Below are 12,205 nucleotides of genomic sequence, written 5' to 3'. Positions count from 1 at the left end.
AAAAAAAAAAAAAAAGAGGTGGTGTTCAACTATTGTGTATGCTATTGAGAGATCAAGGATAAAGAATGTTTGCTGGATTAGGCAACATGAAGGTCTGGCCTTAGCAAGAACCATTTAGGAAGAGTGGTGGGGATGGGGGAAGAAGGTAACCTGGGGTGGATTATTAAGTGAATTAGAGAGGAGGAAATGGAGAGAGTGAAATATACACATCACTTCTAAGTCCATTGTGAAGGGAAAGAGAGATACTGTAGGAGCTTGGAGGTGCTGTGGATTAAGAGACAGATGAGTTTTCATTTTTATCTTAGCCCAAAGCCTGATACATAGTAAGTGTTCAACATATGTTAGCTGCCATTACAGTTATATATTTTAAGACTGGAGAATCTTAAGCATGTTTCATTGTTGATGGGACAGTTTCATTTGAGAGGTAGAGACTAATTACAGAGCAGTGAAAGGCAGGATTAGTAGGACAATGTTCTTAAGAAGGCAGAAGGGGATGAGGTGAAAAGAACAGGTAGAGATTTTACCCTAAATAAGATGGATGCTCCCTTCTAGGGGTAGGTGCCCAGAGGGAGGAGATTGTGTCTAAGGCTTCTGTTTTCTCAGTGGGGGACAAGCCCATCTGTAGAGGGTGAAAAGGTTGTTTTGGAAGAGTAGAGAAGTTTGTAGTAGTCATCAGGGAAAGTAAGTTGACCAGGAAATCATGGTGCGGTTGCTAGGCAGCAATTTAGGTCCATTTAAGGAATTTGAGAGCATGAACATAATGTGATATCAAGCTGCCCTGGTGTGTGACTTCCTTTGGTATAGCCTGGCTCCTCTGGTGTCATGCTGAACAAAACCAGTTGTGGGTTCCTCCAAAATCAGGACTTGTAAAGATGGTGCAGTGAAAAGACAGAAGAGTCAAAAGACTCTTTTGGCCCATTCAACTTGTGGGTAGGATTCTGAGGGTCTCTCCTTTGCACTCATTCTCTCCCTTCCTGTCCCATGACACTGCTACCACTTCTCAATAGGGTACATTCCTGCACACACACCTGCTCCTCCAGCCACTCACAAAGAACCTGGACTTAAAAGCTCTGAAGTCAGGGTCCCATTCCATCATTTCCCAGCTCTGAGTGACCTTGGTCAGGTCACATAGCACCTTTGAGCCTTAGTTTCCTCATCTTTCTGATGAAGATATTGGCATTTCCTATCTCCCAGAATTATAAGCATAATATGAGCTAAAGTAAAGGGAATTTGTAAATTGCAAAGCACGACTGAAGATGATTAATTTTGCTGGTATGTGCTCTGAATGCAACCAGAGGTTTGTCTGTACAAAAGCTTTCTCCCCCAGCCACACACACTGTGCTGCGGGTGCCCCCCCCATGTCCACATACTTCCACTCACTGCAGTCTACATCCACATTCTCTCCCAGACACACAAACCAAGGGGCACATGTGTGCTTGCAGACTTGGGGCACGCATGCAATGAGCATATTGTGAACAGGGTTGAAATGGCTGCTGTCCATGGTCAAGGCCATTGCAGCATTGTCTCCCCTAGGGATGTTCTCAGCCTGGCACGCTGATGTGACACACTAATTAGAGACACATGACACTAAACTACCAGCCCAACCCCCCAGGCCCCTGAGACTGTCAGCCACATTGAGGACATGCAGATGAGAGGTGGGGAAGGGTTTTCTTTCCAGGAACTCACAAGATCTCAGGAAAATCACAGCTTGCTCTCCCTCTCCCTCTTTGACTTTAGAGATCCTGGAGCAGCAGTCTCTGTCCTTATAGTTTCTTAAGAAAACTTTCCCTTAAGGTGAATACACAGCAGTTCTGCACTCACTTTTAAATATTTCATGAGGAAGATGTCTCACACACGTGTCCAAGTAAGTCCCTGATGCATTTGCATTTCCATTACAGGTGGGCCAACATGGGCGTGGCCAAAGAGTCCCGGGGAGGGGCTTGTCTGGAGGCTGAAGGAGAGGCTGCCCTTTGACAAGAAATAATTTAACCACCTCCTTAAAGAGCCCTCTCCTCACAGGAAATTGGACTTAGAAGATGAGAAATGGAGCCAGGTAGAACTTTGCCCAAAATAGAACCCAGAAACCCTAATACCCCATCCACCCCCTTCAACTAAACACCACTTTTTTTTTTTTTTTAATAAAACCAGTATTTCTTTATTTTTTTTCTGGCTAGAACTTAAAGTGAAACTCAAAAGCAGTTTAACAATCAGAGACTGTTGATAGAGATGTTTTGAGAAGATAAATACTCAAGTAGACATTACAGTAAGTACCACTTCTTATTCTTTCTTTCTCCTTCCCAGTTTTGCCTCCCAGAATGCCACCCCAAGGGACCTGACTGGAGAGTTCTCAGCCAGAGGGTAGAGGCTTCTGGAGCAACCTCAGACTTCCATGTGCCAGGCAGGAGAATGGATGGCCCTTGCTGAGAGAACTGGCCAGGTCATGAGCTGTGGAATATGAAGTAGGGGAGATGCTAACACATTCTATAAAACTGGCATTTTCTGAGAGGTTGAACTGGAGATTGGGAGGACTCCACTTGGATGTTGAGGTCCTCTCATTTCTAATGGGTTCCTGCTCATTCTGAAGCCCCCAACTTCCTTAGTACCACCCCTGCTCTCAGCCCCAAGGCACCTGTGCTGCCCTGACTTTCCCCAGCACAGAGGTTGAACTGGAGATTGGGAGGACTCCACTTGGATGTTGAGGTCCTCTCATTTCTAATGGGTTCCTGCTCATTCTGAAGCCCCCAACTTCCTTAGTACCACCCCTGCTCTCAGCCCCAAGGCACCTGTGCTGCCCTGACTTTCCCCAGCACAGGACTTGACCCTGAGAGGTGGTGCTGGCTATTACAGGAATGAGCCAAGTGGAGCTCAACACTCCCCGTCCCAGCTCCTCTCTCCTAATATCCAATCTCCCTCACCACACCCAGAACTGAAATTATTTTCCACAAAATGAAAGCACACTCAGAAGCAGCTTCTGCCCACAGTCCAAAATTCCTGACCTCTCTGCAGGCTCCTCTCTGCCTCCTGGACACACAGTGGGTGGCAGTGGCCACCTTGAATGTTCTCCATCAAGGCCCAAGGCTCGGAGGCCTTCTCCTCCCCAACCCTCCACTTCCAAGCTCTGCCCCTAGAGGCACTTAGTCACTTACATCAATTCCCTATTACTTTAGCCAACAGCCAGGAGATCGATTAGCTTTGAGTAGCCTCTTAGCTGATAGCAGTCCTGGGAGAGAGGTGGAGTCTGAAATGGCTCTGGTTGGGGGAGAAAGGGAGATGAGGGAGGAAACTCAGTTACCCAAAGGATGTTTGTGTACATCTGTGCATGAGAGCGGAAAAAGGAAAGACTGAGACCCCACTCAGGGCCCATGCCCTGGGGTCCTGCAGTGGGCTCTTCTCCATTCTCTTCTCTCCACCCTCCCATATTCAGTTCAGACACTTTCTAGGGAGGGAAGGAGAGAGAGGAAGGATAAGGCTGGAGGGGTGCCAGTGAACTCCTGGGGTTTGAGGGCCCATCCTCTCTCTGCTTCTGCCTCTTCTATCCCTCTGCAATCTGTGCATATTTCCCTTTTAATCCTCCACCCCTGGAGACTACCAGGCCCCTGGGTCAGGATACCCATGACCCTTCTACCTCTCTGCAGAGCAGTTTGGACAGCCTTTCCCGTCCTTACCTGTCCATTTCTTTCTTAGCTAGAGGAATAGACCCAGGTCATAAGGTCAGGCCCTCCTGAGAGACTCCCATGCTAGGCCCAGCTCTTCCTGGGCCCAGCCACTCCTGGTTCTGCTTGCCTTTAGATAAAAATCTCTCCTCTACCCCTGGGTCCCAGGATCACCCACACCCCCTCTTATGTTAGCACCTCACTTCCCTAGGTGTTCCAGGAGATTCCTGCCCCCCACAGCCTTGAAGGAATTTCTGTGCCCACTTTTTTCACTTCATCTCTCCTGGGGGAGACTTCCATGGGCCTCCTGAGATTCCTGTCCCCCAATTCCACCTGCTCCTGAGAGAGATTATTGTCAGCAACACCCACCCACCCTCAGGACTTCCCCTGTCTGATCTCCCCTTTCTTCTTATCTAGGGTCCAGAAGCGAATTCCTGCTCTGCTCTCCCCAGGCAAAGGGTCTGGGTCACAGCCGGAGGAAGGGCGGCATGGGGCAGACTGGGCAGCCATCTGCTGGCCCCCTCCCCTTGCTGCTGCTCAGCATTCCAACCACATTAGCCGCTCCCACTGCCAGGGACAGACAAGGTGCAGCTGGAGGCTGGCACCAGCTGCAACTGTCCTCACTCCCGGCCCCCATCCAGACACTAGCAGACAGCTGCGCCCCCAGGCCCCTTCTGTGGAACCCCTGCCCTGCCTTGGCCTGGCTGGCCTCAAGGTGGGGTGGGAGAGAGGAGCCTCAGCCCCTGTTGCCTAGGCAACCAGGCACCCCACCAGGAAGGAAAGGAGGAGGCCAGGGAAGAGGGGGCCTCTGTTTGGGCCTTTGGTTGCTCTTTTGGTAGCTCAGGAGGGAGCCACTGCAGCCCACCCATCCGGATTGCTGCCAGGCTACTCCTCCTATGGCCATTCTGCCTCTTTGGTCCCAAAGGATTTCCAAACAAGTTTCTCCCAAATTTAGCTCAGATTCCCCATCTTCACCCCCACCTTCCTGACCAGACTCAGCCACACCTGGGGGATGAACCCCCAGCCAAGCGTTCTGACCACTGACCAGTCACCTGTGGTTGAACAGGATTCAGAAGCGTATCTGGGATCACGTGCATTACTGAAGATTCAGGGGTCTTTGGGTCTTTGAGAGACAAAGTAGCCTCCTTCCTGTACCTCCCGGAATGGCTCTCTAGGAACAGGGCTGTTATCCTTTGGATGAGGGTTGCCCTTAGAAATCCACAGAAGAGTCTACATTTGTTCCTGCACACTATATTTTGCAAACACTGAGTAAGAGCTTGGGTAATGAGGGGAGGGGCCTATGGCAATCCTGCCAGGTGGGCCTCAGGAGCTCCTTCCTGAACTACAAAGAGCAACCAAAGGCCCAGAGCCTCTTCCTTGGCCACTTCCTTTGCTCAGTTAAAAAATTCTGCTCTTGAGGCTGGAAATGATGCCAAGATGGTCCCCCTAAGTCCTGACCCTATAGACAGAGACTTTCTTTCACTGCTACATCCACCCAAGGAGCTGGATACACATTCCCAACAAACCTCTTAGCCTAGCACAGAGTGTCAAGGATGTTAATCATGAAACCCAGGAGAGAAGAGAGAAGGTAGAACAGCAAGCAAAGAGTGTGTGAGGTCCCTGGGACTGGGGCTCTGGGGGAGAATGCCTGCTCAGCCCTTCTTCTCCACCAGGGAGGGTTCAGACATAGACACAGCCAGACTCTCATCTGTATAAGAACATCCTTATGGGCAGAAGTGGTAGAGTTCTTGACATGGAAAGGGGCTGGTAGTGAGGTCAACTAGAGAGGGTAGAGGGAGGGCTCAAGAGGTTTGGGCCCAGCCAGATTCAGGGTCAGGTCTTGGACACAGGCTAAGAAACAGCAAATACCTGGTCTTCCCTGACTATCCAGAATCAAGAAATACCACAGTTGGGCCTGCAGGATGCAATGTGTCTCTTCCCCTAGCTAGAAGAACTCAGATTGCTCCAGAACTATGTGAAACAATCATATTTCCATCTGACTACTTAGAATTGACTCCTTAGTATGGACCAATTGCATTTCAGTATCTCCATTATTGTAAGCCAAACATGTCTTACCATCACCACCTAGAATCTTTCTGGATGTGATGCACAAATGCAGCCCCAACTAAACACTTTCTAAGGCCTGACTATATCCCAGCTTTATACCTTAGCACCTTCCCAAGTGGAACCAAGCACATTTCTTCCTCATCTAACACTATGAACCATCCAAGATGGTCCTTTCTGTTTAGCATTGGCGCGCGGTGCGGGTGGGGGGGGGCTGTTCTGGCTCTTGCTTCCACCTTCACCTAGATCAGCAGTTCTCAACCCGTGGGTCATGACCCACAGGAACTGTATTAAAGGGCTGCAGCATTAGGAAGGTTGAGAACCACTGACCTAGATTCTACTACACTTGGAAACCCAGTTCATGAGCTTGGGAACCATCTAGTCTCAGGCTCTGGGGAATCCAGGACTCTTCTGTTGTAAAGAAGGGAAAGAAGGAAGGAGTGGTTCTTGTATCCAGGCTAAGTCCCCCATCAGCTTAGCTCAGCTCCCCATCAGCTTGGCTCAGCAGGGAGTGTAGTCATGTAACCTGTTTCTAGCAGATTGACAAAGGTCCATGAAACAGGTCTGCAGAGCACAGAAATTGGGAAGTCCTGTGTAACCTCAAAAGAAAACACTAAGCATGACCATGACTCAAGCCTTACACAAACATGCAGTTCATGTTCCCATAATAGTAGGAAGAAGTAAGCAGGTGGGGGATAAAACGGGCAGGAAGAGAAGATAGGATCTGAGAGCAGAGAATTAGGAGTAGGCATGGAGACCAAAGGGTCCCAGAGGAGACTGGGTTTCAAAGAATAGTCAGAATTGGATGAGGACTTAATAACTCAGGGTCAGTGCTACTAATGGAAAGAGGCTTTGCACTGAGTCTTACCAAGACATGAGTTCATATCCTAAATCTGTCACCAACCAGGTATGTGAGCTGGGGCAAATCATTCTGCTTCAGTTTATGCATTTGTAAAACAGAGGTAATGTGATTATTTATCCAGGGGACGAAGGAAAGCTCAGAAAGAACTATAAGCACTGTCCTCTCCTGTGATGTTATTCATACATGGCTTCAAGTCCTTTGGTCTCTTTCCAGCCTCTGTCCAGGTCTTACCCCCAGGAATCTGTGTGACTTTCCCAGGATCATCTAGCACATCAGATGCCAAAGCCAGTTGCCCTATACCCTCCTTGATGCAGTCACATCTGTGGGTTGTAGGGTGTTTGTTTGTGAGGCATCTCCATTTTAAAAAGCAAAGGGAGCCTCCAGTTCAGCCATCTCTCATGATCATGGCCTCTCCTTCCTCAGACTCTGGCTCTGTGGCTCTTGCTGGCAAGGGGGAACTGAAGCAGACAGTGTATGTGCGCAAGGTGGAGGTGGCACAGAGGGAATTACCTGTCTATTTAAGAGGAAGCTTCCCTCTCAAGCTTCTCAAGCTTTAATGTGTACTCAGATCACCTGGGGACCTTATTAGACTGTAGATTCTGATTCAGTATGTCTGGAAAGTGGGGTGGCAAAGTCCTTTATATCTTTTAAGCTTCCCAGCAATGGTCTCTGTGGTCCAAGACCTCACCTCGAGGAACAAAGCTATCGCTCACCCACCCCCTAGCTCTGACACTGTGGCCCAGAAGGTAAGATTGGTGGAGTCAGGCTATGCCAGGCCACATGTGAATACGTGTGTGTGTGTGTTGTACACCACAGGCTCTCTCTCTTGCCATCAGGGATGGCTCAGACCCTCATGCGGTGTAAATGTGCCCCTGAGCACCAGAAACAAAGCCAGGACACACAACTTCCTCTTTCAGAGTAGCAAGACCATGAGAGGCCTGTCCTGTTCTTTGTTATCTATTCCTCTGGGGGCCAGGCTGACTTGCTTCTCACACCAGGGGACTCACTCACCACCTTGAAGTCTTCTGCGCTGCAGACCTCCCCCCGGAAGTGGCAGGAGAGCAGCATGTCTCGAATGTCATGCCCTGCTCTGTCGTAGAATTCCCTCATGTTGAAAGGCTTGGGCTTGAAGCTGCGGAAGTTGGCCTTGTCCTGCAGTATCTCTAGCTGTTTTTCATCTGCCATCTGTGTGTCTGGTATCTCATACCTGGAGCCCAGGGTGAGATGCACATGGATCAGGACGACCAGCAATGTTTTACACCCAACATGGGGGAGAGAGGTGCACCATCTAGCCTTGGGGATCAGGACCAGGCATTGGCAAAGAAGGAGAGCTGGGCACGTCCAGAGGACCAGCGTTCTCAGACAACCCTGGGATCTTTAGTGGCTGCCCAGGAGATGGGCATCTCAGCACATGGGTGAGAGGAAGCATGATAAGGATGGGGTGGGTAGAGAGATAAGGCAGGAGTAATGGCTTTTATACTGTGCTCTCCACCCTTTAAAAAAGGTCTGTCCCCCATCCCTCAAGTGAGGAAAAGATCAAGATAGAGGCTGGAGGGAGGGCAGAGCTCACTCCAGAGAGGGTATTAATGTCTCACAGCTCAGGCCAGGTAGGGGTAGAGTTGTTTTGGACTATGCTGGGATCAGAGATTGGGTGCCCTTAATTAGGTGCTCAGCATTATCCCAGCTCCTCTGCTGTGAGTGGCAGGTGTGGGGGTGGACAGAGGGCAGGGTTGTCTGGGCTCTATGGTGTGTTAGGGAGGCAAACACCCTGATTAGAACTCTTACAATTCTGGTTGTGGGGCTGAGGGGTGGGGTGGGAGCCACCCACCTGTTGTTGAGCAGGGCCAACAGCTCCCCAGCATGATACAGGTCATTCTTGGAGACTTGGCTAAAGCGAAATTCATTGAGGTTGCACAACGTGACGGCAGGGAAGGTGAGCTGGGAAGCAGCCACCTCGTCGAGCTTGGTGACGTGGTGGTAGCGGAAGTAGTACTGCACACGCTCTGTGCACACGCACAGCAGCACGGCCAGTGAGCCCAGGAAGCACAGGGCCCACAGTGCCCGCTTCAGAGACAGCCGCTCGTAGGAGAAGATGTGGGCCAAGCCGTGCAGTGTGGAGCTGCTGGCGAAGGCCTGGATGCTCACCGGCTGGACGCCACCCACCTCCTCCTCCTCGGCCTTCAGTTCCATGCTTGTTGAGGAAATCCTGTGGGGGGCGAGGAGCACAGTTTGTCATTGTCCTGGAATGAAAGTACACATGGAGCCCCTCCAAAGACGTCCATCCAGAATCCCATCTCCAGAGGTCAGAAGACGTCCCTGGTGTGCAAACCCAGAGGTGCCCTGACCAAAGGACATATCCCAGGACAGGGTTTCTCCAAACACACAAGCTCAGGGGGTCAGCTCAGGCCAAGAGAATGCTCTTTCAGGGAAGCTTCCCAGGCCAGGAGAGACCCCAGATCTAGTCATTAGAGGGTGAAAAGGAAGTCCTGATGTTTCCACAGGCAGGCCAAGAGTTCCCTCCAGATGTGGGGTCACTCTGGGACAGAAACATCCACCCCATCCTGGAGATGAAAACTCCCCTTCTTGTGGGCTGAACCCTGGATCAGGAGCTCCTTTCCTGGTCAAGGGTATCCCCAGGGCTGGGCATTAGCCCTTTGAGTTAAACCTGGGCCAGAAAACCCCTCGGGAGGTAGATGCAGCTGGGGAGGGGCTCAGCCTGAGTCCTCACCTGCGGGTATCTCCAGATCTTACCCAGGCGCAGGCTGTGTGTGTGTGTGTGTGTGTGTGTGTGCGTGTGTATGTGTGCTGGGAGTGGGGGTAAGGGGTGGCGAGCTGCCCGAGGTGGATGTATGGTGGGGGGGCGCGGTTCCCTATGACAGCGAGCAGTCCCCGCCCCGGACGCAGCCCCCCCCTTCCAGCCAGTTCAGCTTCTCGTCGCAGTCAGATCCCCTGCTCGCCCCCGCCCCCCTCCCCAGCCACCAAGCCGCCTCAGCAGCTGGGGAAATCCAGAGGGGAGGAGAGTTCTGGCTTCGGGGCGCCGGGGAGCCCCGCGGCCAAATACCGGGGAATCAGAAACCCACCTGAGGGGGCTTCGGAAAGCCGGAAGCCGGCGGCGGGTCCTGGAGCGCGGGACCGGTGGCGGGTTCAGTGCCCAGCCACGGAGGGGCTCATGGCCCGAAGCCGGAGCCGGCGGCAGCCGCGGCGCGCCGCGCAGAGCCCTGCAGGGAGCGGCCGCCTGGCCCGGCTCAGCTCAGATTTGTCCGCCGCCCGCGCGCGCTATCTCGCTCGCTCGCCTCGGCTGGGTCCGCCCGGCCTCTGCGTGGTGCGCGGTGCTCTCAGCCCCGGGATCTGCAGGGATCCATCGTCCGGCCGGGAGGCGGCGGGAGGGGAGGGGGAGGGGAGAGGGTGCGCGTGCGCGCCTACGAGTGTCTGCGAGGGTGTCTCCGGGCGAGTGTGCGCGTGGGGCCCCAGGACCACGGAGCAGGACCGAGGGCTCCCCCCGCTGGCTCGCCCCCTCCTCGTGGCCACTCTCGGCGGCGCTGCCTCCCTCCGGTCCGGAGCTGTCTCCCTGCCTGCGAGGCCCTATGGCTTGTGTGTGTGACTATGTGTGTGGTGTGTGTGCGCGCGCGTGTATGTGCGCGCGCAGGAGGGAGGGTGTCTGCCCCTAGCGTCCCCCTCCCCGCGCTGTCTCCTTCGGATCGATGCTCCTGCCTCTTGCTGCTGCTTCCTCTGGTGGCACACATGCTCGTACACACACACACACACAACCTCCGAGTCACACTTGACTGATTCAACCACTTGGCCCGTGTGGAAACACCAACAGACATACAGCCCAGAGTCACACCACACCACTTACAGCCACACACCTCACAGACGCCCTGCACATCCCAAAGGCCTGACCCACATGGCAAGCACGCACCTGTTCTTATCCCTGCCCCCACCTACATGTAACACGTACACACATGCACATATGTGAACAAACATAATGGCCTTGGCCGCTCAGACCCCAAGCTTTGAGCTTGCTAGGGTGGGGAGTAAGGTGGGAAGACTGGGTGCATATCATAGCCCCTCACTGCCGAATCTCTAAAGAAGAAGCAGAAAGGAGAAATAGCCAGAGGTCAAAGTAATTTGGACAGAAGTTAAGAAAAGGAGTGAGAGAGCAGAATGAGAAAGGGTTGGAAGGGGAAGCTATGCTCAGGGATGGAGCAGAAGTCTGGCACTGGACCCAGGCCTAGGGGCTGCTCCAGTATCTCTCACCTTCCTCCCTCCCTTCCTTCTTTCTTCTCTTCCTCCCTCCTCCCCTCTGAGAGGCGGAGGGAGGGGGGGGCTCCCTATTCAGTTAACAGAGAAGAAGCAATCAAGGGGAAGTTGTTAATTTGCTGATGCTCATTAGGGCCTCTTAGCACCAAGGCGGTTGAGGTCTGATGGTGTCAGATGATGAGGAGGAGGGTGAGGTGCGGGGGACCAGAATTCTATCTCTAGTGGCTTCTTCGTTCCACTTGCAGGCTGGCGCAGCTCTGGGGGAAGGAAGGTGAGAGGCACGTTCCCTGGACGTGGTGCTGGGCTTTAAGTTGGGAGAAAGAACCTGCAGTGAGAAGGGGACAGCACCGTGAAAAGAAGTTGGAACAGAAGTTATAAGGGGCATATGGGAAAACCAGCAAGGGATCTGGAGATTTCTAGAGGGAGTGTGGACTTAGGGCTGTGGAGGAGGGAGGTTATGATCCATTTGCTAAGGGCTCGGGCAAAGAGCTGTAAAAAGGAAGGGAGAATCTTCCATTCAGGTTTTGGGTTTGGGAAGCTGTCCTGCAGCACCAGAGGGCCAGAGGGTTGCCATGTCCCTGGGCAGCCACTGGGTGGCAGCCCTCTCCCAGATACTTAGAACAAACTCAAGGGGGCATTTGGGAGTATTCTCCAGGGAGGGTCCCAAATAGGGACCCTAGGAAGCATTGGGCAGAGTCTGATTCCTGAATTCCAAATGTTCTCAGGGGGAGGGGAAGATCATCTTGGAGCATCTGTAATTCCTCTACCTCCCCACCCTCGCAAATTGAGTGACACATGGAGCCTCTTCAAATGGCTGTAAATTGCTTCAGTCACCTGGGATGTTACCCGGGGAGCAGCGGGGGTGGAGGGAAGGTGATGAGGTGAGGTGGAGGCAGGCAAGGACTGATCGAGGCCACCGAACACTTTCAGGGGGTGTCTGGAGGAAGATAGAAGGTGTGAATCAGGTGATAATCAGCGTCCAACCTGGCCTTGCCATTCATTGGCATGGTCAGATCGCTGGACTCTTTGAATCCCAGTTTACCCATTTGTAAGGGAGAAAATATTTATTTCTCATGATTTTTTGAGGATTACAGGATCTAATGCATCAAAAGTGCTTAGTACATTGGCTTGTACTTAGTAAATCCCTAATAAGTAAATAACTATTATTATTAGCATTAGTATTTGGATCCAGTGGTAAAACCACCAGTGCAGCCAAATCAGGGCAGAACCTGAAACAGTGTTTTTCAACCCAGGCTGTGCATTTGAACTCTAGGGAATTTTTAAAAATGCTGATGTAATTACTTCACCATAGATCAATTAAAGCAGAATCTCTGGGGGTGGGGACCAGATCTCCCAACCCTTTAAG

General features: G+C 52.1%; 1 protein-coding gene across 2 annotated transcripts in view; it reads right to left on the bottom strand.

Moving 5' to 3' along the window:
* The window catches only part of ASIC1 (acid sensing ion channel subunit 1), a 26,224-nt gene extending 16,291 nt beyond the window's left edge, over window positions 1-9,933 (bottom strand). For both annotated transcript variants that reach the window (XR_002773586.1, XM_003790364.2), the window contains exons 1-3: window positions 9,660-9,933; window positions 8,408-8,785; window positions 7,591-7,786 (exon numbers count right to left, since the gene is read on the bottom strand). Coding sequence is in view for 1 of the 2 variants with exons in the window: in XM_003790364.2 (XP_003790412.1) it covers window positions 7,591-7,786; window positions 8,408-8,769 (558 nt within the window). In the remaining variant the exon portion in view is untranslated. The remainder of the gene's footprint in view (window positions 1-7,590; window positions 7,787-8,407; window positions 8,786-9,659) is intronic.
* Window positions 9,934-12,205: the final 2,272 nt, after the last annotated feature.

Source organism: Otolemur garnettii, unplaced genomic scaffold (genome assembly GCF_000181295.1).
Source record: "Otolemur garnettii isolate 467f Iridium unplaced genomic scaffold, OtoGar3 scaffold00043, whole genome shotgun sequence".
In the NCBI taxonomy this organism is placed as follows: Eukaryota; Metazoa; Chordata; class Mammalia; order Primates; family Galagidae; genus Otolemur; species Otolemur garnettii.
Note: the sequence above shows the minus strand (reverse complement) of the source record. Positions and strands in the feature narration are given on the sequence as shown.